General features: G+C 43.2%; 1 protein-coding gene across 1 annotated transcript in view; it reads right to left on the bottom strand.

Annotated features, from left to right (window-relative positions):
* CAMK4 (calcium/calmodulin dependent protein kinase IV) overlaps positions 1-27,658 on the bottom strand; it is a 263,753-nt gene that overhangs the window by 8,651 nt on the left and 227,444 nt on the right. The window contains exons 8-10 of the mRNA XM_040343331.1: positions 12,343-12,418; positions 5,828-5,954; positions 4,992-5,144 (exon numbers count right to left, since the gene is read on the bottom strand). Coding sequence (XP_040199265.1) covers positions 4,992-5,144; positions 5,828-5,954; positions 12,343-12,418 — 356 coding nt within the window. The remainder of the gene's footprint in view (positions 1-4,991; positions 5,145-5,827; positions 5,955-12,342; positions 12,419-27,658) is intronic.

Genomic DNA, 27,658 nt, shown 5'->3' with positions numbered 1-27,658 from the left:
CCTTCCTGTTGAACGCAGCAAAAGCATTAATTCCGAAATATTTGAAAACAAAGGAAATACCAATGATAAAGGACTGGTTTAGAGAGATAGATAGCTAGAACAAGGGTAATGGAAGAATTAGTATGTCTCCAAAGGGACGTAGAAACAAGATTTCAGGGTACCTGGAAGAAACGGCTAGAATTTAAACAGACCCCAATTTATTTGGGAACCATGGGGGATGGAGGGAGTGCTTAGGGGCTTGATCCCTGACGCACCCCCTCCGCTCCCACTCCTTGTGAGGGGGGGAGTAAGGGTCTTCTTCCTTGATTCTCTTCCCTGTCCCTCCTTATCCCCCCTTTTTTTTCCTCTTCGTTTAGCACAAGTTGTAGGTAACAGTATGGGGATAGAGAGATGAGGATCTCCTCTTCTCGAAAATAAAGATAGATAGACACGGGAAAGAGGGGCTAGAGTTGTTTATATAGGGGTTATGAAAGACACGTAAAGAAATATATACATATATATTTTTATTAGTATTCTTGTTGGTTTTGCACAATTTGAAGGAGGATGGGGATGGGGTGATACCTCCCCTTTAAAAGTAAGATAAATAGACACGGGTAAGCGGGGGTATAGATCTGGGGTAAAGTCACTTACATAAAGACGTGTATGCATACTTGTAGATTAGTATGTACGTATATATGCATATGACTCCCCCCCCTTTTTTCCCCCTCTTGGAAGGGTTGGGGATGGGGAAGGGGATCTGTTCCCATGTCTCTCTATCCATCCTTTCTCTCTTGTTTATTACTTAGATCCTAGACCCAGGAGAATTAATGGCACATGCTGTGGCACAGATTCCTTTTTTTAAATGTATATCAGAGGACGGATCCGTTTATGTACCTACAGTATATGTATCTTCAATGTCTTTTTTTTATGTAGTTATGTGTATTTTGTGACTGTTTTGTATTTTTATGGATGATTTGCAAATTGATTTGCAAAGTACGTAAGATTTTTAATTGTAAAAAACTCAATAAAAACTATTTAAAACATGGCTCGACATTGCAAGGTTGCTGTAGAAAGGTCGGGGAGGATGCTTATGGTGGCGCCATCAAAATCCACATTACCCTTCTCCCATGCCTTCTGCAATACCAGCTCCTTCTGTCCATATTGATAAATACGGCATATACGTCCCTCTGCCTGTCTGGTTTGGTTGAGCGAGGGCCCAGAGCTCTGTGAATCCTGTCGAAGGACAGGCTGGCCGGAAAGTCCTCCCCCAGCAGGTCTCGAAATATGCCCAGCAAAGAGGCTGCCAGGCAGTGGCGTCTCCAGCTTGTCTTGCCACCGGGCCCTGGTGTTCTGCCACAGTGGGGATCCCCAGTTGTCCTGTCCCTGCTATTTACAGCGCTGGTCTGGCGTCTGTCTCCCTGGCAGCGGCGGCAGTCTATTAGGACCTAGTGCTGGTGACATTATGGGTGCATGCAGGGGAAGGCTGGCACTATTGGTTATAGAGAGCCGAGCCCCCAGCTGGTCACCTAGCAGCAGTAATGCTGTATAACCTTCTCTGTTGACATGCTGATCGGCATGTGATCCAGGTGATGCTCCCAGTCAGATCTAATAAACACAGTATTTATTAGCATCAAGAGTACAACCACATAAATATAATCAACCGTATGATCAGCAGCCATGTGGGCTCTATGCCTGTAAAGTGTGGGCTTTGATCAATAAAATCTCTGATATTTATGACTAGGATTTGACTAAGAGCATCACCTGGATTGCATCCCGATCAGCTTGTCAGAGAAGGGTCCACTGCTGCTAAGCAACCTGCAGGTAGCTCAACTGTCTACAACCAATAGAGATGGGCTCGGATGTGTTTGAAATCCCACATGCCCGATCACGCCAGGAAGCCGACACTCCACAGTGCTAATCAATGTATGGGCTGCCTAAGAGCTAAGACCAGCCATAGACAGTTTAAATCTCAGCTGGTTCAGCAGAAACTGGCTGAGATTTGAACCATTAATGAGCAGATTCTCTTATAATTATCACTAGTGGTTGCTGTATAGTCACTAGTGATAATCACTGTTTGTCGGGAGAATACAATTGCTGGGCAGGAGGAATATTCCCGTCAGCAGTGTCTGTGTTGATGGGGGAATCATGCAAGTTTCTTTCCTGCAATCTGTGGATGCAGGAAAGAAATTTGCACCATATATTACCTGCCTAACTGAAAGTGAAAGTAAATTGTGAATGTTTTGAAAGAACAGGAGAGGGGGAGGGAGACAGATGGGGGGGGAGAGAAGGGATGGAGATAATGTAGTTCAGTGATTACAGTGTACTGCAGTCTGCAGTGCACACACTTAAACACGGCCCAGGCTAGAATATCTGGTTGTGTGAGCGCTCGCATTATGCAGTGTCGGCGAGCACAGAGAGGGGGAGGAATCCCCCGCAGAGCTGACTGGGGACGCTCTCCCTCTCGGGGAGCAAAATACAAAAATTGCACATGGTGGGGCACAGCATGATGTTGGGGGGGTCAGGGCCCCCTCTGGCCCCCCCTTGGGACGCCTCTGCTGCCAGGTCCTCCGTTTCATTGGCCTCCGGCATACCTCTCAGCTGCAGGTTGTTCCTCCTACTGGGGTCCTCCATTTCCTCTAGCTGAAGTTGCTGCGTGAGGACCGCAGCTGCCTGGGTTGATTGCTGAACCTCCAACGCGGTGATCAGTCTCTCCAGGGCAGTCACTGAAGTTTCTCCCACTACCATCCGCTCCGTCAGCGTCTCCACCTCCCTTCTTACTACCGTGATCTCCTTGCGGTGGGCCGCCTCCAGCCTGCCGCCCAGCGCCTCAAAGTCGGCTCTCGTGGGGAGGGCCTGGAGCAGCGCCCGCAGTTCCGCGTCGGCTCGTAAGATGTGGATGTTGTGGATCCTGGGATTCTGCACAGAAGACCGCCGGGGTGTTGAAGTCCATGTCAGGGGTGAGGGAGGATGTCGGGGAGGGAGAGGAGTCCTGCGGCTGTAATGTATTGAGAGAGCTGTGCCTCGTGGCATCCGCCATCTTGGTGTCCGGTGAGGCTTCGCAGTTGTTCTGAAAGAATCTGCGTATTTCGCCGTTCGGATGTGGTTTAGGAGGGGTTTTCCTCTTGTTCTTCCCTCTCCGCTTCCCAGCGGAGTACATATTGGGGAATATCGGTCAATATCACTGAAATAAAGTTGAGAAAGGCCGGGCCGGACCGGGAGCTCCACAAGTGTGCGACTCTACTCAGTCATGTCCAGACCACACCCCTGTATGTTACCTTTTTATACATAGGTGAAACAACAAGATAAATATTATAGACATGGAGATTTCGGCTAAGTATCATTTATATCAGAATAATAAAATTTGTGAATCAATGGTAATAATCTTTTTTGGTTGTGTTGCTAATCTAAAAAAAAAAGGGTAACATACAGGTATGGGTTACTTGTATGTTCACCTCTATGTTTATATGCATAATGGAGAGATTGTCATTGTTATATTCTGAAAAAAATATTCAATAATTAAAAGTATTAAAACCTCATAAAGTGTAGCTCCAAACACTATACTACCCCTACTGATGTTTTTGTTTGTCCCAGCCCATCACCGGAGCTTTTGCCAAACAACTTGGTCTGTATGGAAGTGTAGAGAAATATAAAGTGAAATTAAAAAGGGATTTATATAATACATATCAGTGCCCATAGAATTATCAGATGTAATATCTTTAAACATCTGCGGACTGGAAATTGCTTTTCACTATCAGTGATGTACAGGTAGGATGAGCATGAAATGAACTACAAAGGTTTCCATGCCTTTTACTCTGTTGTCACCATAACAGCTTAAAGCATATTGACAAGTAGCCTTTCTGTCCCCAATAAACAGAAAAGGCAAACATACAGCACACATATTCAGCAATCATTTATATATTTAGAAGCCTTCGATAATGATTTTGCAAAATATGTAGTTAGAATGACTAATGTAGTTCAATGACTATTTATTTGCACACAAAACTTTTAGCTGACAGGTATTTCACACTGCAATTGTTGTCAAGGACAGGCAATTTAAAAGGGGTTTGCACCTCAAAGCTCAAACACATATGTGTGTTTGCATGTGTATATACTGTATACTGAAGGTGTCAGTAGGGCAGTGGATGGTGTCAGTAGAGCAGTGGATGGTGTCAGTAGAGCAATGGATGGTGTCAGTAGGGCAGTGGATGGTGTCAGTAGGGCAGTGGATAGTGTCAGTAGGGCAGTGGATGGTGTCAGTAGGGCAGTATATGGTGTATGTAGTACAGTGGATGGTGTCAGTAGAGCAGTAGACGGTGTCTGTAGGGCAGTGGACGGTGTCAGTAATGCAGTGGACGGTGTCAGTAGGGCAGTGGATGGTGTCAGTAGGGCAGTGGATGGTGTCAGTAGGGCAGTGGACGGTGTCAGTAGGGCAGTGGATGGTGTCAGTAGAGCAGTGGATGGTGTCAGTAGGGCACTGGATGGTGTCAGTAGGGCAGTGGATAGTGTCAGTAGGGCAGTGGATGGTGTCAGTAGGGCAGTATATGGTGTGTGTAGGGCAGTGGATGGTGTCAGTAGAGCAGTAGACGGTGTCGGTAGGGAAGTGGACGGTGTCAGTAATGCAGTGGACAGTGTAAGTAGGGCAGTGGACGGTGTCAGTAGGGAAGTGGACGGTGTCAGTAGGGCAGTGAACGGTGTCAGTAGAGCAGTGGATGGTGTCAGTAGTGCAGTGGATGGTGTCAGTAGGACAGTGGACGGTGTCAGTAGGGCAGTAAATGGTGTCAGTAGGGCAGTGGATGGTGTCAGTAGTTTTTATTTTTATTATTTTATTCTTTATTATTTAAAAAAAATATATATTTTATTTTATTTTTATAAATCTCTTAGGACCCCCGTCAGGGAGCTTTGGTTAAATATCAGGGGGTTTAAACAGGGAATCTGCACCACACAGGCACACCTTGTGAGCACGCCTGAAAGTGGTATCGAGCCCATGGCATTGATTGTATATTCAGTTATACCTTTAGTTTGCGTCTTGCATTAAACTCTTGCAGTTTCTTTTGTGCAGTGTCCATATGAGCAAAGTTTGCAGCTTTTCCTGTGACCCAGGGGTGCTGCAATGCTTGGTGAGTGGTGAGACGCTTCTTTGGGTCAAACACAATCAACTTTTTCACCTGTATTGAATAAACACAAAATGCATAAGATAAGAGTAATGCCGCGTACACACAATCGGAAATTTCGACAACAAAACCGTGGATTTTTTTTCGACTGAATTTTGGCTCAAACTTGTGTTGCATACACACGGTCACACAAATGTTGTCAGAAATTCCGAATGTCAAAAAAGCGTGACGTACAACACTACGATGAGCCTAGAAAAATGAAGTTCAATGATTCCGAGCATGCGTAGGATTTTTGTGCGTCAGAATTGCATACAGACAATCGAAATTTCCGACAAGTACTCTCAAGCCAGCTCTCAATTTTTTTGTCCAAATGTCCGATGGAGCCTACTCACGGTCGGAAATTCCAACAAAAAGCTCATATCGATCATTTGTTGTCGGAATTTCCGATCGTGTGTACGCGGCATAAGTATTCTTTAGCACCTTCATGTACAGTGCTGTGCATTTAGCTTACATCTAAATTTGCTTTTGCATATAATTGCCAACATACAGCATTTACTCATAAATCACTTATATATATATTTACAACTACAAAGTCAGAGTATCTTTAAGAAAGAGCTTGTGATGCCAGTCTCCATTTCCTTTAAATGTCTTGTAACATGTCAAACAAACAATTTGTTGATAGCGACGTACTGCAATAAAAGCACAAAGTAGGAACACCATGCTCAGTGTTTACTCACCAAGTCCTTGGCATTCAGAGATACATCGTCCCACCAGGGGGAGACAAAGTCATAATCACAGTTAAGAATTCTCTTGAACATGTACTGGTCCCCACGTTCATCATAGAAAGGTTCAAAACCACACAGCCTGCCAGTAAAGTCATCAGATCATAAACAGGTCACAAGTTATGTATTTCATGTACTGGTTTTAAAGCTAAAAGCTACCCCCTCATAAAACAATACATCACAGCTTTTTTGTGTGGATGAAAAACAATATATTTTATGCTCTGTCAATACAGAATACAATTACAATGCAATTTGTTGTACACCGAAATACATTTTTAACAGTTTCCCTCCCAACTTCAAGTAATGTGAAATAAATCCAGTAACTCTGGGAAAAAAGTGCAGCCAATGGACAAGGGACGTACAAGTTAATTCAGGGTGTTGGGGATTGGGTCAGAAGTTGAGCTAGGTTCCTTTTAGCAGTTTTTTGGGTATGGGTTAAGTTGTCCATACACTCATTGACATCTGGTTCAGCAGGTACCAGTCACATTCCAATCAGTGTATAGCCACCACCACTACTCTACAGAAGTCAATCACTTGATGGACTTTTGGTGAGGGGACATACTGGAAAACTTTTGTCGATCAGCGTACGTCACATTAGTGTAAGGCAAGCTTTAGGGTTATGTTTATGTTTTGGGTTAGGGGGGTTAAATGATTAATTTTCTCTATCGTTCATTAGGGTCACCTTATTAAGCAACCAAGATGTCTCTGTCCATGACTTTCTTAGAGGGGAAAAAAAATTCCCCTTACAATGGTGGTATTCGGAGATAGGTTGGAGTTCTGTGTTGTTGGTCTCCGGAAGGGTCGGTGCTTCCAATCAAAATCCTGGAGTACCAAGCAATTCACCTGTTGTTAATTCATTAGTACTCTCTTCTAACCAATCATCTGGTCTGAAATCAATCAGACAATGTCACAGCCTTGGCCTACATCAATCTTCAGGGGGTTTTGGATTATGTATTCCTGACCATGTTAAAAGCTTGATATCTTCTTGCTGCAAGATGGAAGACTTATTTTCATTAGTGTCAGTCTCTGGGGTCTTCCCCATATGTGTTTTGGTGGGCCATGTTTTATTCTGCAGTGAGCAGTTGAACAGCATTGACCCTTAGCACCATGAAAAGCTAAAAAAAGATATGAAAAAGGTATTTCCCACAGAACGGTTACCCGGCGCGCACATGCACGCAAGAATACGCACTTGCTCATGCATGCGCGCACCTGCACAATTCATGTTGGCACCAGACAGACTATTTAAAGGATGCTCATGTTCTGTGCAGACTGATCTTTAGCTGTTTCCTGCGTTTATCCTGACCTGATCTTTGATTCTGCTTCTGACCAGTCACTAATTCCTGACCTGGCTCTGTTCTTGACTTTGGCTTTGCTCATGATTTGGTACCTTGCTGCCCGCCTGTTGATGACCCTGGCTTCCTGTCCTGTTTGAGTGCCTGTCTGGCTGTCTGCTGTACCAGCTCTGTGCACCACTTAATGTTCCTGCCTCAAGTCTGCTGAGAGCTCTCACAAGCCACATATCCTGAACCAGCAGCGCAAGTGGAGTGCCCCTTTAACCTGGACTAGACTTCTGGACATTGTTATTGTTCCTGATCCATTGGCTATCCAGTCTCTTTGAGACCGCATCTCCTGCTGCAAGTTCTTCCATCAACATCTGCTGGCACTTGTGTTCCTCCTGTCCCTTGGTACCCTCTGTTCCACTTTCAGTGGGGCCTGGGCTGGAGATACAAGAGAGGCCTACCTCGTCATTTCAGTCTCCTCTCAGGTACGTGACAACAGGACAACTGAGGCTGTGCAGAGCAGGGTGAGACTGTGGCTTACAGAAATGTAAACAGTATAAGCAATTATTTTTAATGTTTACTTTACTGTAAATGTTATGATTTAGGCTAGTTTAATCTCTAATGCATAGAATGCATTAAGATAAAAAACCTTCTGCCTTTACAACTCCTTTAACTTTACATAGCCCTCTTAAATCCATCATGAATGCTGCTGTCAGACTCATCCACCTTACCAACCATTCAGTGTCTGCTACCCCTCTCTGCCAATCCTTCCATTGGTTTCCACTCCCCCAATGAATGTAATTCAAATTACTAACAATAACTTACAAAGCCATCCACAACTCAGCCCCCAGCTACATCACTAATCTCATCTCAAAATACAAACCAAATCATTATCTCACCTCCAGGACTTCTCCCTAGCCTCTCCCATCCTCTGGAACTCCATGTCCCAATCGGGCCGACTATCTCCTACTCTAGACGTTTAGGCAAGCCCTGGAAAATCTTCTCTTTATAGACGCCTATCCTGCTTCCACCTAACAACTGTACTTTTATTGTCTCTATGACCTCATCGCCCAAAGTTATTACATTTTGTTTCACCTGCCCCTCCCTTTTAGATTGTAAGCTCTAGGGGCAGGGCCCTCTGATTCCTCTTGTATTGAATCGTTTTGTAACTGTACTGTCTGCCCTCATGTTGTAAAGCACAGTGCAAACTGTTGGTGCTATATAAATCCCATATAATAATAATAATGATAATAAAGGCAGCAAGAAATGTCTCTCAGGATGTTGTGTCAAGAGAGATCACAGGGTGATACTGTATAATTACAGGCCATAGTGGTGTAGTGAAAGAGGAATAATGTTCATTAGGAACTCCTGCAGAGAATTTGAATTCAATGGTAATAGAATAATGAACATAGTACAGAAAAAAAAATAGCAACTTTCATTCACATTTACCAGTTTCATAACCTATTTATATACTACATACTGTATATGGACAGCAGAACCACTGAGGACATTTTTGCCTATATACTATATACAGTGAGGAAAATAAGTATTTGAACACCCTGCTATTTTGCAAGTTCTCCCACTTGGAAATCATGGAGGGGTCTGAAATTGTCATTGTAGGTGCATGTCCACTGTGAGAGACATAATCCAAAAAAAATTCCAGAAATCACAATTTATGATTTTTTAACTATTTATTTGTATGATACAGCTGCAAATAAGTATTTGAACACCTGTCTATCAGCTAGAATTCTGACCCTCAAAGACCTGTTAGTCTGCCTTTAAAATGTCCACCTCCACTCCATTTATTATCCTAAATTAGATGCACCTGTTTGAGGTCATTAGCTGCATAAAGACACCTGTCCACCCCATACAATCAGTAAGAATCCAACTACTAACATGGCCAAGACCAAAGAGCTGTCCAAAGACACTAGAGACAAAATTGTACACCTCCACAAGGCTGGAAAGGGCTACGGGGAAATTGCCAAGCAGCTTGGTGAAAAAAGGTCCACTGTTGGAGCAATCATTAGAAAATGGAAGAAGCTAAACCTGACTGTCAATCTCCCTCGGACTGGGGCTCCATGCAAAATCTCACCTCGTGGGGTCTAAATGATCCTAAGAAAGGTGAGAAATCAGCCCAGGACTACACGGGAGGAGCTGGTCAATGACCTGAAAAGAGCTGGGACCACCGTTTCCAAGGTTACTGTTGGTAATACACTAAGACGTGATGGTTTAAAATCATGCATGGCACGGAAGGTTCCCCTGCTTAAACCAGCACATGTCAAGGCCCGTCTTAAGTTTGCCAATGACCATTTGGATGATCCAGAGGAGTCATGGGAGAAAGTCATGTGGTCAGATGAGACCAAAATAGAACTTTTTGGTCATAATTCCACTAACCGTGTTTGGAGGAAGAAGAATGATGAGTACCATCCCAAGAACACCATCCCTACTGTTAAGCATGGGGGTGGTAGCATCATGCTTTGGGGGTGTTTTTCTGCACATGGGACAGGGCGACTGCACTGTATTAAGGAGAGGATGACCGGGGCCATGTATTGCAAGATTTTGGGCAACAACCTCCTTCCCTGAGTTAGAGCTTTGAAGATGGGTCGAGGCTGGGTCTTCCAACATGACAATGACCCGAAGCACACAGCCAGGATAACCAAGGAGTGGCTCTGTAAGAAGCATATCAAGGTTCTGGCGTGGCCTAGCCAGTCTCCAGACCTAAACCCAATAGAGAATCTTTGGAGGGAGCTCAAACTCCGTATTTCTCAGCGACAGCCCAGAAACCTGACTGATCTAGAGAAGATCTGTGTGGAGGAGTGGGCCAAAATCCCTCCTCCAGTGTGTGCAAACCTGGTGAAAAACTACAAGAAACGTTTGACCTCTGTAATTGCAAACAAAGGCTACTGTACCAAAAATTAACATTGATTTTCTCAGGTGTTCAAATACTTATTTGCAGCTGTATCATACAAATAAATAGTTAAAAAAATCATACATTGTGATTTCTGGATTTTTTTTTTTTGATTATGTCTCTCACAGTGGACATGCACCTACGATAACAATTTCAGACCCCTCCATGATTTCCAAGTAGGAGAACTTGCAAAATAGCAGGGTGTTCAAATACTTATTTTCCTCACTGTAAATATAAATAAATAAATACACACATATATATATATATATATATATATATATATATATATATATATATATATATATATATATATATATATATATATACAGTATATACACAGTATTGTGCAAAAGATTTAGGCAAGTGTGAAGAAATGCTATAAAGTAAGGATGCTTTTATCTACAAGCGAGCAGGAGAAAAACCTAAATCAAATCACTATTTGGTGTGACTACCCTTTGGCTTCAATCCATCATCAATTCTTACAATTGCACACTTTGTACACTTGCACAAACTCAAGCATTTTGTAGGATTAGAGTTAGGTGTATGAATTATTATACCAAGCAGGTGCTAATGATCATACATGTTATATATAGGATGAAACGCCAAATGGGGGGATACAAATACAGTGGGTGCAATGCTTTCCATCATGGTGCGGCCAAAATAATCGCCTTAGTTGTGTTTGGTGGTCAGTACAGTCCATGACTGCCAAGTGGAGCCACATGCTTTTCAATACCCAGAAGTAACAGGTATTTCCTTTCATCTCTCTGCACTAAACAGAGCAGCAAGAGAAAAGGAAAAGTAGGTATATAATTCTGTGGATGGGGGTAGGGGTTTATAGCAAGTCTGTTGCTTTGTCTTAACCACTTCAATACAGGACACTTTCACTCCCTTCCTGCCAAGGCCAATTTCCAGCTCTCTCACACTTTGACCATTGCGCGGTCATGCAATGCTGTACCCAAACTAAATTGTATTATTTTTTTTTTAGACATATTGAGCTTCCTTTAGTGGTATTTAATCACCACTAAGCTTATTATTTTTTGCTAAACAAATGAAAACGAAAATGAAAATTTTGAAAAAAAATGTTTTCCTTTGTTTCTGTTATAAAATTTTATAAATAAGTATGTTCTCTCCTTCACTGATGTGCACTGATGGGGCTGCACTGACAGGCACTGATGGGGGGACAATGATGGGCACTAATAAGGAGGTACTAATATGCAGCACTGATGGACATTGATAGGCGGCAATGATGGGCATTAGGGATGAGCTTTATGTTCGGGTCGAACATGAGTTTGACTCGAACATTGGCTGCTTGCTTGTTCGCCGAAAAGCAAACAATTTGGGGTGTTCGCGGCACATTCGAAAGCCGCGGAACACCCTTTAATAGTCTATGGGAGAAATCAAAAGTGCTAATTTTAAAGGTTAATATGCAAGTTATTGTCATAAAAAGCGTTTGGGGACCCGGGTCCTGCCCCAGGGGACATGTATCAATGCAAAAAAGGGCCTCACCCCCACAGCACTTTTTCGGTGGTTGTGGGGTCTGCGGACAGGGGGCTTATTGGAACCTGGAAGCCCCCTTTAACAAAGGGGACCTCCAGATCCCGGTCCCCCCATGTGAATTAGTAACGGGGTACATTTCACCCAAAAAAGTGAGAAAAAAGGGAAAAAAAACACACACACAAAGTTGGGACAATTCCTTTAATAAAATATAAAATAAAAATTCCAGTGCTGTAATCCTTCTACGATTTCGACCCGCTGCTGCGAACGATACCGCCTCCATAGGAGGCGCCTGATCGAATGACGCGCGACCCGTCTAACAGCTCTTTTATAACCGAGGGCGGGGCCACCCATGACGTAGACGGGTGACCCCCGCCCCCTCTGACGCAACAGGGGTTTCCGGCGGTTCCCCAGTGGCGTCACAGGTGACCCCACCCCATCTGATGCATCATGGGAAACCCCCATTATGTCAGAGGGGGCAGGGTCACCCATACCCTATTACCAATTCCCATAGGGGGCCGGGACCTGGAGGTCCCCTTTGTTAAAGAGGGCTTCCAGATTCCGATAAGCACCCCGCCCGCAGACCCCCACAACCACCGGGCAAGGGTTGTGGGGATGAGGCCCTTATCCCCATCAACATGGGGACATCCTCCCCATGTTGATGGGGATAAGCTTGAAAAAAGAAAAGGAATGCAGTCATCACCTCTAAGCTGCAATATATTACATCTGCGGTTTTGCATAAAATATGGCTTTAAATATGTAAAAACAATACGCATTGTATTACTTACAGTATATAGGTAATTATACCCACAGACCACATGTCCACTTCAGGTCCATAAGCACATCCTCTCAGAATTTCTGGAGCTGAAATATAAGAAAAAAAAAGTTAAAGCGGAGCTCCGCCATTCTCTTAAAATACATAGAAAGCTTTTTCTTTTCTGCAACACAAGTACATTAATGTAAACTTAGGGGCAGATCCACAAAGGAAGTCTACTGATACGCCGGCGTACTTTCAAATTTCCCGCGTCGTATCTTTGCTTTGAATCCTCAAACCAAGATACAACGGCATCTGGGTTAGATCCGACAGGCGTACAGCTTCGTACGCCTTAGGATCTTAGATGCAATACTTCGGCGTCCGCATTCACGCCGTTTTCCGCGTCGGGTATGCAAATTAGCTATTTCCGACGATCCACGAATGTACGCGCGGCCGTCGCATTCTCTTACGTCGTCTCTAGTCGGCTTTTTCCGGCGTATAGTTAAAGCTGGTATTTCGTCGCGTATAGTTAGACTTGCCATGTTAAGTATGGCCGTCGTTCCCGCGTTTATTTTTTATTTTATTTTTTTTGCGTAAGTCGTCCGTGAATCGGGATGGACGTAATTCACCTCTATGTTAAAAAAAATGACGTCCTTGCGACGTCATTTAGCGCAATGCACAGCGGGAAATTTAGGGACGGCGCATGAGCAGTTCATTCGGCGCGGGGACGCGCTTCATTTAAATAAAACACGCCCCCTAATCACCGATTTGAATTACGCGCCGTTACGCCGCCAGAGATGGACTACGCCGCCATGACTTACGGCGCAAATTCTTTCAGGGTTCGAACCGAGGACAAGTAAGTCACGGCGGCGTAGCGTATCTCAGATACGCTGCGCCGGGGCAGATCTTTGTGGATCTGCCCCTTAGCCTTTAAGTCAGGGGTGTCCAAACTTTTTTCAAAGAGGGCCTGATTTGAACATGCGTGAGGGCCTGACATTCTTTGAACCATTAAAATTAAATGCAAATTAACTAATACACTGCCCAACAAGAATTATCATGCCTTTGTGGCTGTGTGTAGTCAAGAGTCTAAGGATGAGCTTGGCGTGTTATTTGGATATACCGTATTTATCGGCGTATAAGGCCGCGTACTCACCATCAGTCCAAACCGATGAAAAGGGACCGAAGTTCAGTTTCATTGGTCCAAACCGTCCGTGTGTACGCCCCATCGGTCTTTTGTCCTTCAGACAAAAATTAGAGAACTTGCTTTAAAATCGAACCAATGGACCACTGACCGATAGGTCCAAACCGATGGTTAGTACACAAAAGCATTGGTTCAAAACCCGCGCATGCTCAGAATCAAGTCGACGCATGCTGGGAAGCATTGAACTTCGTTTTTTTCAGCACGTTGTGTGTTTTTTTACGTCACCGCGTTCTGCCGGGATCGGATTTTGAACTGATGGTGTGTATGCACATCAGACCGCGTCAGCGGTGAACAGTGAAAACGGTCCGTCGGACCATTCTCATCGGATGGATCGACCGTGTGTACGCGGCCTTACACGCACCTTAATTTTAAGAGGGATTTTTTTTTTATTTCAAATAAAGAATTGTGAAGCAAAATAAGGGTCAGTGCAGATCAATGCAGCCTGATCAGTGCCCATCTGCAGCCTCACCATTGCCATGAATGCAGCCTCACCATTGCCATGAATGCAGCCTCTGAATGCAGCCTCACCATTTCCATGAATGCAGCCTCACCATTTCCATGAATGCAGCCTCACCATTGCCATGAATGCAGCCTCACCATTGCCATGAATTCAGCCTCACCATTGCCATGAATGCAGCCTCACAAGTGCCATGAATGTAGCCTCACAAGTGCCATGAATGCAGCCTCATCATTTCCATGAATACAGCCTCACCATTGCCATGAATGCAGCCTCTGAATGCGTGATGCTCTGGGATTTGTTGGGGGCTACAAAAGAGTTATATATCAAAATTACCAGTGGGGCCGCATTAAACCGGAACGCGGGCCGCAAATGGCCCCCGGGCCAGACTTTGGACATGCCTGCTTTAAGTATACCATTTGTAAGGTGGATTCAAAGTACCTGCTGCAGTACAATCCAAGTAACATCTAGCCACTAAGTACTGTCAGATAAAGAACAGATCTCTTCTACAACATAAACACACTAAGGTGTCCATGAAACCAGTCAGATAGAATAAGATACACCATTTCATTCAAATTACACATTTTTGTCTGGATTGATAGATGTTCAACTAGATTTTATCTTTTATAACTGTATATTTATTATATGTTAGTCAGTAGGTACCGTGTTTCCCCGAAAATAAGACATAACAGGATGTCTAAGCATTTGCTCAATATAAGCCATACCCCAAAAATAAGACATAGTGATAGGTGTGGCTATGTGTACCGGCACAGAGCGGTAAAGAAGACATAAGACATAGTGATAGACGTGGCTATGTAGCGTACTGGTGCGGAGCGGTAAAGAAGTCGGGCAGCCCTTCTCATCTGTCCCATCGTGACAGCTGCTATCTCGCAGGTGACCGGAGAGGTGCAGGCAGCCCCATCAATAAGGTTGGCCCCCCCTGTCAGGTCCCGGTCGTTTTGTGAAAGTAAAAGTCTCCTCGGTGAAGTGAGGAGCAGGACGCTCTGTATTGTGTCTCCTCAGGGAAAGCAGTAAAGCTGCTCCCCAGCACTGACCAGCAACAGTCTGTGGGTCTCTCTCACCCCACACAAACACCAGGGGATAGGGGAAAAGCTTCAGCAAGCAGTCTGCTACTGAGCTCACTGTGCAGATTGGACCCAAATCTCACTGGATCCCTGATAAATAAGCCAACCCTTACACATCAGCTTTGCTGGCTTATCTGTTGATTGTTGTTCCATACTTAATAAAAAGAAGACATCCCCTGAAAATAACCCATATAGCTAGATTCAGGTAGGGCGCCGCATCTTTAAGGCGGCGTGGCGTATCGTATTTACGCTACGCCGCCTTAAGTCAGAGAGGCAAGTACTGTATTCACAAAGCACTTGCCTCCTAACTTACGGTGGCGTAGCGTAAATGGGGCCGGCGTAAGCGCGCCTAATTCAAATGAGGATGGGGGGGCGTGTTTTATGTAAATGTTTGGTGACCCGACGTGATTGACGTTTTTTTACGAACGGCGCATGCGCCGTCAGTGTACATATCCCAGTGTGCATTGCTCCAAAGTACGCCGCAAGGACGTATTGGTTTCGACGTGAACGTAAATTACGTCCAGCCCCATTCACGGACGACTTACGCAAACAACGTAAAATTTTCAAATTTCGACGCGGGAACGACAGCCATACTTAACATTGACTAGGCCAGCTATCTGTTGGAATAACTTTACGCCGGAAAACGCCTTACGTAAACGGCGTATCTTTACTGCGACGGGCGCACGTACGTTCGTGAATCGGCGTATATAGGCATTTACATATTCTACGCCGAACTCAACGGAAGCACCACCTAGCGGGCAGCGGAACAATTGCACCCTAAGATACGACGGCGCAGGCTGACGTATCTTAGCTAGGTTTAAGTGTATTTCAGTTTGAGCATACACTTAAACTTACGACGGCGCAGATTCCGAGTTACGTCGGCGTATCTACTGATACGCCGGCGTAACTCTCTCTGAATCTGGCTAATAGTGTGTCTTCTTGAAGAAAAATAAATATAAGACAGTGTCTTATTTTCGGGGAAACATGGTAGCTATCACTGTGGCAGATAGTTCATGATACCTGGACCAAGGTAATGGTGTGCCTGCAAACCTTCATTCAATGTACTTTTGTTCAACATTTCCATATTCCTTTAATAAGGCAAACAGTGCAGTACATATTTCAACAACCTATAGCAATTGATTGACAGTTATCTTTGAGTGATCCTCACAGAGAAATGCTATCCTTTAGGTCAGGGGTCTCCAAACTATGGCCCTCCAGTTGTTCAGGAACTACAATTCCCATCATGCCTTATCATGTCTGTTAATGTCAGAGTTTTACAATGCCTCATGGGATGTGTATTTCCGCAACTGCTGGAGGGCCAAAGTGTGGGGATCCCTGCTTTAGGTCATTGCATTTTATGATCACACTTTGCATTGCCTTATAATTAGTTTACTTTAGCAACCAATAAATTAGTCTACTTTAGCAACCAATTGGCTGGTAAAATAATGAAATGGTTTTATCCGTCTATATGGCTGCTAATGACATTGTTTTCCAGTTAGTATAACTTTTCAAAATGTTAGTAAAGTGAAAACTTTTAATGGTCTCCTTTGGTCAAGCCCTTTCAAGGGACTCTTTAAAGAGAAAAGAAGAGAATTACTCATCCAACTGTTTTTCAATCAGGTCCTGCGACTATCTCTTGTCTGTTGGGGGTCAACGTCTCTGTCATAGGGAACATTTAATTGGCTAGGATAAGAAGCCTGACTGCACAGCCTGACTGCACATGGCCAGCATTTTATGGGGATGTTGATTTCCCACTGTTCCTGTTAACTTACTGCAACTTGTAAGAAATTCAATGGACACATTTGCTGAATTTGAAGTGATCAATATAATCTTCCTGCACTAGCAAGACTTCAAAGACTTTTTTAAATGCCAAGTGAGTAAAGACACATTAAGATCAAAGTTATTGTGGGTGACAAAGACGACACTGGTTATCTGTGTAGTTAGCATACTAAAGTCAAAGGAATGGATGCAGTTTCATCAATGTTCTTAAGTCCCAATTTATCTTACTACATATTAGGCTAATGTGGTCCTTGGTCTGTGTAGAATGGATTATAGTAATATTAGATTTGTCTATAATAAACGAGACATGTTCATTACATAAATGTGAATAATTATGCTTTATAACAAAGGTATTGTAACAGAACTATGTATTCTGCCTGGACATCTATAATCATCATGCAGTGAGGCATACAAAGGGTTAATTGTAGAGTGACTTTTGGGCACAGATTGAGCCAGGAGATGGGGTGGCAAGGGAATCATAATCCATGTTTGCAGGATGTCTTGAGATATCATAATCCATGTTTGCAGGATGTCTGGAGATATCACAAGTTGTTGGCTATTCAATGTGGGGACACATTCTTTTGAAAGGTGTTAATTGCATAGACTCCTAGACATTTCATTGTCCCTTGTGTAAAGGTGTTATGTATGTTAAATATTGTTTATGGGTGGAATGTACTTGTCGGAGACAGAACGTCTGTCTAGAGATGTGGATTGGAAGGAGATCATTGTGTGATGGTGTTTTGTTTGAGTTCTGTTAATGAAGGAATGTTTAGTAATTAGCTCAAAGAATGTGATTGAAGCTTCCCCACGGGGTAATGTGTGGGTGGGGACAGTTTGATTGTTCATGTGCCTGGAAGACTGTATAAAATCTCAGAGTGAACCATTAAAAATCAGTCCTACTTGACCATTCAAAACGTAGCCCCGTCTCGTTCTTGAAAGGGCGTTCGATGGGATAACTATTCTGCTCATTTTACAGCTGAACCTGACTCTCTCTCTGGATCTCGTGGATGGGATATACCGGCTGTACCTGCATATCGCAACTTGCCAGGGAAAAGGACGTCTCCAACGGCTGATACCCTCCCTACTAGGGGGTAGCCGTTACAGGTATGAATCACTGAATGATTCATAGGCATTTTCTGGTCATAGGCATTCAAGGGCAGTTAGACATAGATACAGATTCAGATCCTAAAAGGTCTGCATAGGAAAGTGACAGACAAGAATATATGGACAATTCCACACATCCTTATGACTTTAACCACTTCAACCCCGGAAGATGTTACCCCCTTCCTGACCAGAGCGCTATTTTACAATTTGGCACGGCATCGCTTTAACTGACAATTGCGCTGCCATTCGACGTTGTACCCAAATTAAATTAGCATCCTTTTTTTCCCTCAAATAGAGCTTTCTTTTGGTGGCATTTGATCACCTCTGTGTTTTTTTATTGTTTGCGCTATAAACAAAAAAAATTGCGATAATTTTGAAAAAAACAAACAATATTTTTTACTTTTTGTTATAATAAATATGCCCAAAAGTAAAAAAATAAATAAAAATTCCTCAGTTTAGGCCAATATATATTCTTCTACATATTTTTGGTAAAAAATTGCAATAAGTGTATATTGATTGGTTTGCGCAAAATCTATAGTGTCAGGAAACTATGGAAACGATTTTTGTCATTTTTATGGCTTTTTTTAGTAATGGCATTAATCTGTGAATTTTAGCGGTACTGCGACATTGCGACTGACAGATCGGAGACTTTTGACACTTTTTTGGGACCATTGGCATTTATACAGCGATCAGTGCTATAAAAATGCACTGATTACTGTGTAAATGTCACTGGCAGGTAAGGGATTAACACTAGGGGGCGATCAAGGGGTTAAATGTGTGTTCTCTCAGCATGTTCTAACTGTGTGGGGATGTGAGTGACTAGGAGAGAAGCCATATCGTTTTTCCTACTTCGTAGGAAGGAATTATATGACTCCCCTCCTCTGACAGCGCTGACGCTCATGCACGCGATTGCGATCTGCGTGACACAGTCAGCAAGTGGTTACAGTATAACTAAAGAATGAAAAAAAATGTGTGCTAAATAACGCGCTGCCTACAGAAGGGGGGAAGCTGCCAGCACCGCAAATGACAATTCCAAAAAGTAGAAGTTGAAAACATTTTGGTACAGCGCTAGTGACAATTTAAAATTTTAAATGGGTGATCTAAAGTGCATAAATAACCAGATACACATCTAAATATATCAAAGTTAGAATATTTGTGAAGATATCAAACTAACAATAAACATGTGCAGTATTGAAACAATGATAACAGGTGATTAGACCAATGTATACCATACATATAAAATGCAATATCGGGTGATTAAACCAGTGTATGCCATACATATACAATGCAGTGATGTCAGGTGATTAAACCGATGAATACCATACACATACAATGCAGTGAACAACTTATTATAAACTCAAAAGCAATAATAAAAAAAATAATAAAGAAAAAGTCCACTGAGTGAAAAAGAGTGTTTGATGAAAAGGAAGGGCCTGATCCTCAAAAGGGATACGCCGGCGTATCTACTGATACGCCGTCGTATCCCTGTTTCTATCTATGGAACTGATCCACAGAATCAGTTTCACATAGATAGGCAGAAGATCCGACATGTGTAAGGGACTTACACTGTCGGATCTTAGGATGCAGTACCGCAGCCGCCGCTGGGGGCATTTCTCGACGAAATGCCGCTTCAGGGAATGCAAATTAGCACTTACGGAAAACCACGAAGCTTTTACGCTTCGTTTTTTCTCCGTAAGTATTAGTTTGCCGTTGCAATATTAGGGCTACTTTTACAAGGCCTAAACTGTTTACACCTTGTAAAAGTAGACCCTTCTATCCCGCGTCGCTGTCTTTTTTTTTTTCGCCGCAACTCGTTTTTTTTTTTTTTTTTACGCCCGTCGCGATTCTCAAAACCCGGCGCAACGTAAAACCGTGCAAAGCACGTCGGGAGCATGCGCAGTACGTCCGGCGCGGGAGCGCGCCTAATTTAAATGGGACTGGCCCCATTAAATTAGGAACGCCTTGCGCCGGACGGATTTAAGTTACACCGCTCAAAATTTCTAGGTAAGTGCTTTGTGGATCGGGCACTTAGGTAGAGATTTTGCGGCGGTGTAACTTAAATTGTGGATTAGGCCCAAAGTGTCTAAAAACATGTGTATCTTGACGCCCCAAATGGTAATTTTCAAGACACCGCTGAACTTGCGTGAAAAGGGGGATGGAGCACCGCCACCAATAACACTGAGGCTTACCGGAAAGTGTGGATACAATAGGACATACGCCCTATGAATCAAACAGACTTGTCTGTGATTCTTCACCAAAGATAGTAGGGCCCGGATGCATATAGGCGTTGATGCAATTGGGTAAACATTGTTATAAAGAAATTTGCAAAGTATGACTAAAGGCCAAACTTTTTTTTCTAGTTTTGGATAAAGTTTAGAGCATAGGTGTCAAACACAAGCCCCACGGGCCGAATCCGGCCCTCCAGGCCATTTCATGTGGCCCTTGCACCTCTCCTGCAGCTGCAGAAGAGCTCCAGCCCTCCTCTGGTCCTACTCCAGACCCTTACTTCTAGCTTTCAAGCAATGCATCCAGCTTCTTCCCAGCAGCAGCATAAGGAAAGGGGGGTGCACTGTGATGTAAGGGAGAGTGGGGAACTCAACTTCTGATGGTGGGGTGGCTCTTGACATCTAATGTAAGGGGAGGGGATGAGCTGGACATCTAATCTTACAGATACAACCGACCCTTTTGGAGGCAATCATAATGCTAATGCGGCCCATGATGAAATTGAGTTTGACACCCCTGGTTTAGAGGTATTAGAATATCTGTCAGGGTTTTATTGTGATCTGTTGTCCCCATTAGGCAGAGTCACCCTTTCTATTTGTTCTTTTTACAAATTTTGGGTTGTCCACAGAACAGAAATAGTGGAGATATTTTCCAGTGCAGACACTCGTTCTGGTGACAACAGGAGATTCCCTTACTTTACAGGGATTTTCACACCTGTTTGGCTATGGGACAGGAAGAGAATGGAAATCTCCCCAATGGGACACAGATGGCAAAAAATAACCTTACAGGAGTTATGACATTCCTTAACCTCCTCCCACCCAACCACTGCATAGTCGGCCAGGTATGCATTTCATCCTTCTGAGTGGACTTTCCTGAACATCCCTCAGAAGGAGCCGCATGATCCCAGTGCACTCTTGTCTTCCCGGACATTCCGCATCTCGGATCGGCAGGAGGGCTTTGTGATTGGCCCTCCTGTGTCCAATCACAGCCATCATGTAATGTAAACAAAAAGACATTGCCAGGCGATCAGCTCTCCTTCTCCTCACACTGAGTCTGTCATTGAGAAGAAGAAGAGTGGACCTGTGCTGCGAACTGGGGATCAGTGTGTATGAGCTATTTTTGAAAGATTTTTACACACTGATTACCCAGCTCGTATCCCCAAAACAGTGTCCCCACACAGTAAAACATCTGTCCATGATCACCTGCCACATCTGTCTGTGATCATCTGCCACATCTGTCCCAGTAAACATCTGCCACATCTGTCCCAGTAAAAATCTGCGCACATCTGTCCTAGTAAACATCTGCGCACATCTGTTCGTGATCATCCGCCACATCCATCCATGATCATCTGCCACATCTGTCCCAGTGCACATCTGCACACATCTGTCTGTGATCATCTGCCACATCTGTTCAAGTGCACACCTGCACACATCTGTCCCAGTGAACATCTGCCACATCTGTCCCAGTAAACATCTGCCACATTTGTCCCAGTAAACATCTGCGTACATCTGTCTGTGATCATCTGCCACATCTGTCCATCATCATCTGCCACATCTGTCCATCATCATCTGCCACATCTGTCCCAGTGCACATCTGTCTGTGATCATCTACCACATCTGTCCCAGTGCACATCTGCACACATCTGTCTGTGATCATCTGCCACATCTGTCCCAGTGCACATCTGTCCCAGTGCACATCTGTCCGTGATCATCTGTCCCAGTGCACATCTGCACTCATCTGTCCATGATCATCTGCCACATCAGTCCCAGTGCACATCTGCACACATTTGTCCATGATCATCTGCCACATCTGTCCCAGTGATCAACATCGGTCACACATCGGACACATCTGTCACATCTGTCACATTAATCTGTCAACATGGCTAAAAAAGCAGCGAGGAGGCTTTCCATATACTCCAGAGTAGCATGGGAGATCTCTCCATCAGATTCAGATAGCGAGTATGAGCAAGTAGAAAGCAGTGGCTCTGAAATGGAAACTGAGGAAAACAGAATCCTAACAAAGAAGCTCAGGAACCTTCAAAAATGTGATAGGTAATCAGGAAACTAAATATGTAATTTATGTCCCTAGAACACCTGACGGTGCTCCCTGCATGTTGGGCCTCTGTATGTGGCCAGGCTGTGTAAAATTCTCACACATGTTGTATTGCCATACTCAGGAGGAGTAGCAGAATATATTTTGGGGGGTAATTGCAAGTATGCATATGCCATGTGTGAGAAATAACTTGTTAATATGACAATTTTGTGGGGGAAAAAAAATATTCTTAATTTTCCAAACAATTGTGGGCAGAAAGTTGCAACTTCAAAAAACTCACGATGCCTCTTACTAAATACCTTGGACTGTCATCTTTACAAAAAGGGGTCATTTGGGATGTATTTGTACTGTCCTGACATTTCAAGGCCTCAAGAAATTAGTCAGTACATCAGGATTGATCAATTTTCAGTGATATGTAGCATAGTTTGAAGACACAATAACCTTCAAACAAACCAATCATACACTTATCAGGATTTTTTCCAAAGACATGTAGCAGAATACATTCTGGCCTAAATGTATGACAAAATTTGATTTTATTGGAGTTCTTTTAAAACAAAAAGTAGAAAATCTTTTTTTTTTGCTTATATCGCAAAAAATAAAAAATAACACAGTGGAGAAAAAATACCACCAAAAGAAAGCTATATTTGTGTTTTACATATATATCTGCTGTCTTCATCTTTATATACTGTTTATAAAGTGCACATTTTATGTTAGGAGATCTTCTCTTCCTGTTTAGCACTGCAGTGAAGCCTGGGCATACAGCCAAGACAGCTGATTGGAGGAAAGGCACACACCCCTTGTCCTCATAGGAAGAGACTTTCAGCTCTGTCCCTTGAATTGTTTAGCACGCTGCTAATCTATTTATAACATCCTCCCCAACACGAAACTCAGGATGCTTTTATCATATGTGATGGAGAACGTGTCAGGAGTTATCAGGCTGATAATAGAAGAACAGAGGAGGGGACAGCTACAGGACATGCTTGGAGAGATATAACAAAACACCGCTGATATATATATGCCCAGCTCAAATTTCATGAATCAGGGTTACATCCACTTTAAGGTGACAAACCTACTGTGTTGCAGATCCCCCTAGACCCCCCCTTTTTCTTACACAAGCCCGATCAGGTCCAGCAATCCGCACAAGCCCAGCAGCTTCAGCCGCTCTCTCACTCCTTATTGGACAGATTGATAGCAGCAGGAGCCATTGAATTAAATCCAGCGAGACATAGGAGCAGGGGCCGGGCCGAGTACCACTGTCTGTGCCAACGGACACAGCAGTGGGACTGGGGAGTGAGCACACACGGGTGCCCCCAGGGAAAGCAGTTTTACGTAGGGGGCACCTGATGAAGAGGAGGAGCCTGGAGTACCTGCGGGGCACTACAGAAGAAAGGGATCAGGGCTGTTCTGTGCAAAACCATTGCACACAGCAGGTAAGTATAGGCATGTTTGTTATTTTTATTTAAAAAATAAACAAGGATTTACAACCCCTTTAATCGATCCTAAAAAATAATAAAAGTTTTGCCTTCTACTTGAATCTTCTTAATCCATTCTCACACACTGTTCCATAGATTTTCACAAACACCTTCTGTTCCCATACTCATACAAAGCATTTTCTTATCTGCTTGTGTTCATGCCATATTTCAGATGCATATGTTACAGATGGTCTATTACAGCTTTATAAACTATTACGTTCTGGACATTTCTTATTGTACTGCAAAATGATTCCCACTGTTATTGTAATTTCTCAAATTCTCTGATATTTGTTTGATTGATTTGTTTTTCTCTATAAAATAGATCCTAAAGATTTAAAAAGAGTAAGTAAAGAGTTAGGCCCCATACACACGAGAGGATTTATCCGCAGATACGGTCCAGCGGACCGTATCCGCGGATAAATCCTCTCGAGGATTTCAGAAGATTTCTATGCGATGGCGTGTACACACCATCGCATTGAAATCCGCGCTGAAATCCTCTGGCGATGACGTGCCGCGCCGTCGCCGCTATTATGACGCGGCGACGGGCGCGACGCTGTCATATAAGGAATTCCACGCATGTGTCAAATCATTACGACGCGTGCGGGGAATCCCTTTGGACGGATGGATCCGGTGAGTCTGTACAGACGAGCGGATCCATCCGTTGGAATGGATTCCAGCAGATGGATTTGTTGTGCATGTCAGCAAATATCCGATCTGCTGGAATCCATCCCAGAGGAGATTTCTCCGCGGAAACAGATCCGCTGGCGTGTACACACCATAGGATCTATCCGCAGCAACCCATTTGCTGGGATTTATCTGCGGATGGATTCTATCGTGTGTATGGGGCCTAAGTCTACTTTTGTTGAATCCCCTCTGGGTGATCAATGTACATTGCAAGGATTTTTTTTTTTAGCAAACTTTGTTTCAGATTCCCACCTGTTTCTGCTCTGAAAAAAAAAAGCTGTTTGTTCTTCTGACTTTTGGATACTGGTTCTGCAAAGGAGTGACTTTTTCATTATTGATCAGTTGATGCACTTGCAGAGCTCTAATCAGGAAAGTTGACGGGGTCAGCTTCCCTTTAAGTGATTAACGCTTTAGAAGCCAATGAAAGTGGAGTTACCCATTAAATTAATTAATACTTTGATATTCATAAATATTCTATTTAATTTTTTCTTCCAATTTGTGTCTTAAGCAGTATAGTGTAATTATATATTTTGTATTTTTATCAATGACTGTACACGCAATCTTTGACTCCTTTTCTAATTCTAGGAAAGCTTCTATAAGAAGCTCTGTTTTCTACTAACACATTCTATATCGTCTGCATATGTGAGACACGGTGGGACTGTTATACAGTATATCACACCACCTATTTTGATCACAAGTTATATACAGTACCTTCTGCAGGTTTAAATTAAGAAACACGCATAGCAAGATCCTTTTAATTTCGATTTGCATATATGAGCTTTGTAATGTGGTTTACTGTGCTGTTTAATTCTCGGTCTAGTTACAGTTTAAAGCTGAACTTTAAGCAGATATAGAAAACTCACCATTTAATCCAGGATATGGATTTATTAAAACACATTAGGTATATTCTTACATACTGCTGGTTAAATTGCTTGAATCTTTTGATATTAGAGCCTAATAAATTTACAGTTTTTGTAAACCCGCATCTAAAAAAAAAGTTTTTTATACCTGCAAGGCAAAAGCCACAATGAGCTAGTATGCACCGCATATTAGCTCATTATGAAATACTTACCTCGGAACGAGGTAGGGAACTTACCTGGTCCACGCCGAGCCGAGCGTGACTTTCGGGTATCAAAAATAGGATTTTTGCTTGTACATGACTGGATAATTGAAGTCAACACAATTTCACCTCATTCATAAAACATACCATGCAAAGAGCAAAATCACTTTGAAACAAGAAAATTCACTAAGCTTAAAGCTTATCTATGGGCAACATATGATATCTAAGATCACATATTAATTTCCACATTCCACATGTTAACTTACTGTGTGAAGATCCCACAGGTGTAGGTCCTTAAATTCCATGACACATATTCACTATGTCCTGTGGGCAAGCATTGCAGTGTCACAAATTGCACAGAGGTACGAAAAGGAAGAATTTTAGGGGGCAGAGTCAGTACAGGAATCACTGCTTGCAGGCTGAAAGGTACCATGGGATATGTAGTCCTTAGAAATTTAAATTAACCAGCAGAGGAGAAGCTAAAAAGCATGCAGGGAATCTTGGAAGTGGTGGAAGGAGATGCCCAGCAGACAGGCAGCACTCACAATATAAAAATAGTTTTTTAAGTAAGCTTATTTTAGATTGTCAAATATAACTATTGTTTGCATTGCTATTATAAGGCTTATGTTAAAAAAATTTGAGTGTATGCTATAACCATAGATTTTATTTAACCCCTAGATGGCAGCCATAAGCATATATGTGGCCACTAGGTGGGCGAGCACTAACACCCAGCGGCGGCATATATGCGGCCATGTTAAAACAACTTACCCTGCTGAGAGCTCGCTCCCTGCATACTCCTAGCATTGTAACCGGCGGGTATTGAAAAACTCCCGAAGCATACTAGCTACCTGTAGATTTCCAATCATGTGTCCTCTGTAACAGCTAACCATGGCGGTCACATGATCAGAAACCCTGCCTCTCAGCATATGAAACCCTAAAGGGCCAGGAAGTGCCAGTACCAAGAGGTAATAATGTGAAGACGTGCTGACTTGCAGTTTGGGGTTTTTTGCAAACTGAATTTTGAATTTGTTTTACTTTAGTCACTAAGGTAAATGAAAATTCACTTTGCAAAGTAAATCAGGTCATTACGTGTGCCTTCCTAGCTGTCACAACTACCAAGATTCAGGCAGCCCCCAGAGCTGGATAGGAGCCTAGGCTTAGGTCTCATACACAGGACCAAGAATCTCGTCGTAAAAGAAAAATTGTTTTCCTCGACAAGGTTCTTCTTAAGCTTTCCTTGCATACACACTGTCAAGACAAAATCTCGTCGTTCTCAAACGCAGTGATGTACAACACGTACGACGGCACTATAAAGGGGAAGTTTGATTTCACTGGCGCCACCCTTGGGGCTGCTTTTGCTAATCTCATGTTACTGCGCGTTAAGTAAAAGATTTGCGCTTTTCAGTCTGTTATAGCGTGACGAATGTGCTATCTCCATTAAGAACGATACTTTTACCGAAGACGCGCTCCCTGAGCATACTACCACAGACAGGGGATAATTCTGCAAGTACTTTCACGTGGTGTACTGTCTGTGTCCTCTGCACAGTGTGTACCTAAAACTATGTGGTGTGTGTACTGTCTGTGTCCTCTGCACAGTGTGCACCTAAAGCTACGTAAAGCTGGTGTTTCTCATATTTTTTCCTAGAGGCAGGGATCTGCTCATATTAATACCACAGGCAGGGGATCATTCTGCAAGTACTTTCACGTGGTGTACTGTCTGTGTCCTCTGCACAGTGTGCACCTAAAGCTACGTGGTGTGTGTACTGTCTGTGTCCTCTGCACAGTGTGCACCTAAAGCTACGTAAAGCTGGTGTTTCTCATATGTATTCCTATAGGCAGGGATCTGCTCATATTTTTTTAATCAAACACTTTTTATTTTACCATTTCTCATTTAGTACACATATATGTCTTTATACATCTCATACAATTTAATTGGAATACAGTGTAAAAAAATGCAATTCTTATATTATCACAATTTAAGCTAGTGTATCTGTGAGGGGTTGCAGTGTTGTGGCACCAGCACCAGTGCCTAAGGCCCAATTTTTCTGCCCCTGTTCAACAGGGGCATGTAATTACAATTCTTGATCTAATATTTCACAGCAGGGCCCATTCCTGCGCCCACCAAGAGTAACTGTGAGGACTTACAGTGTTGTGGTACCAGCGCTAGCACCAGTACCAAAAGCCCAATTTTCTTCCACTGTTCAACAATGGCATGTAATTACAATTCTTGATA

This window comes from Rana temporaria, chromosome 1 (assembly GCF_905171775.1).
Source record: "Rana temporaria chromosome 1, aRanTem1.1, whole genome shotgun sequence".
NCBI classification, from domain to species: domain Eukaryota; kingdom Metazoa; phylum Chordata; class Amphibia; order Anura; family Ranidae; genus Rana; species Rana temporaria.
Note: the sequence above shows the minus strand (reverse complement) of the source record. Positions and strands in the feature narration are given on the sequence as shown.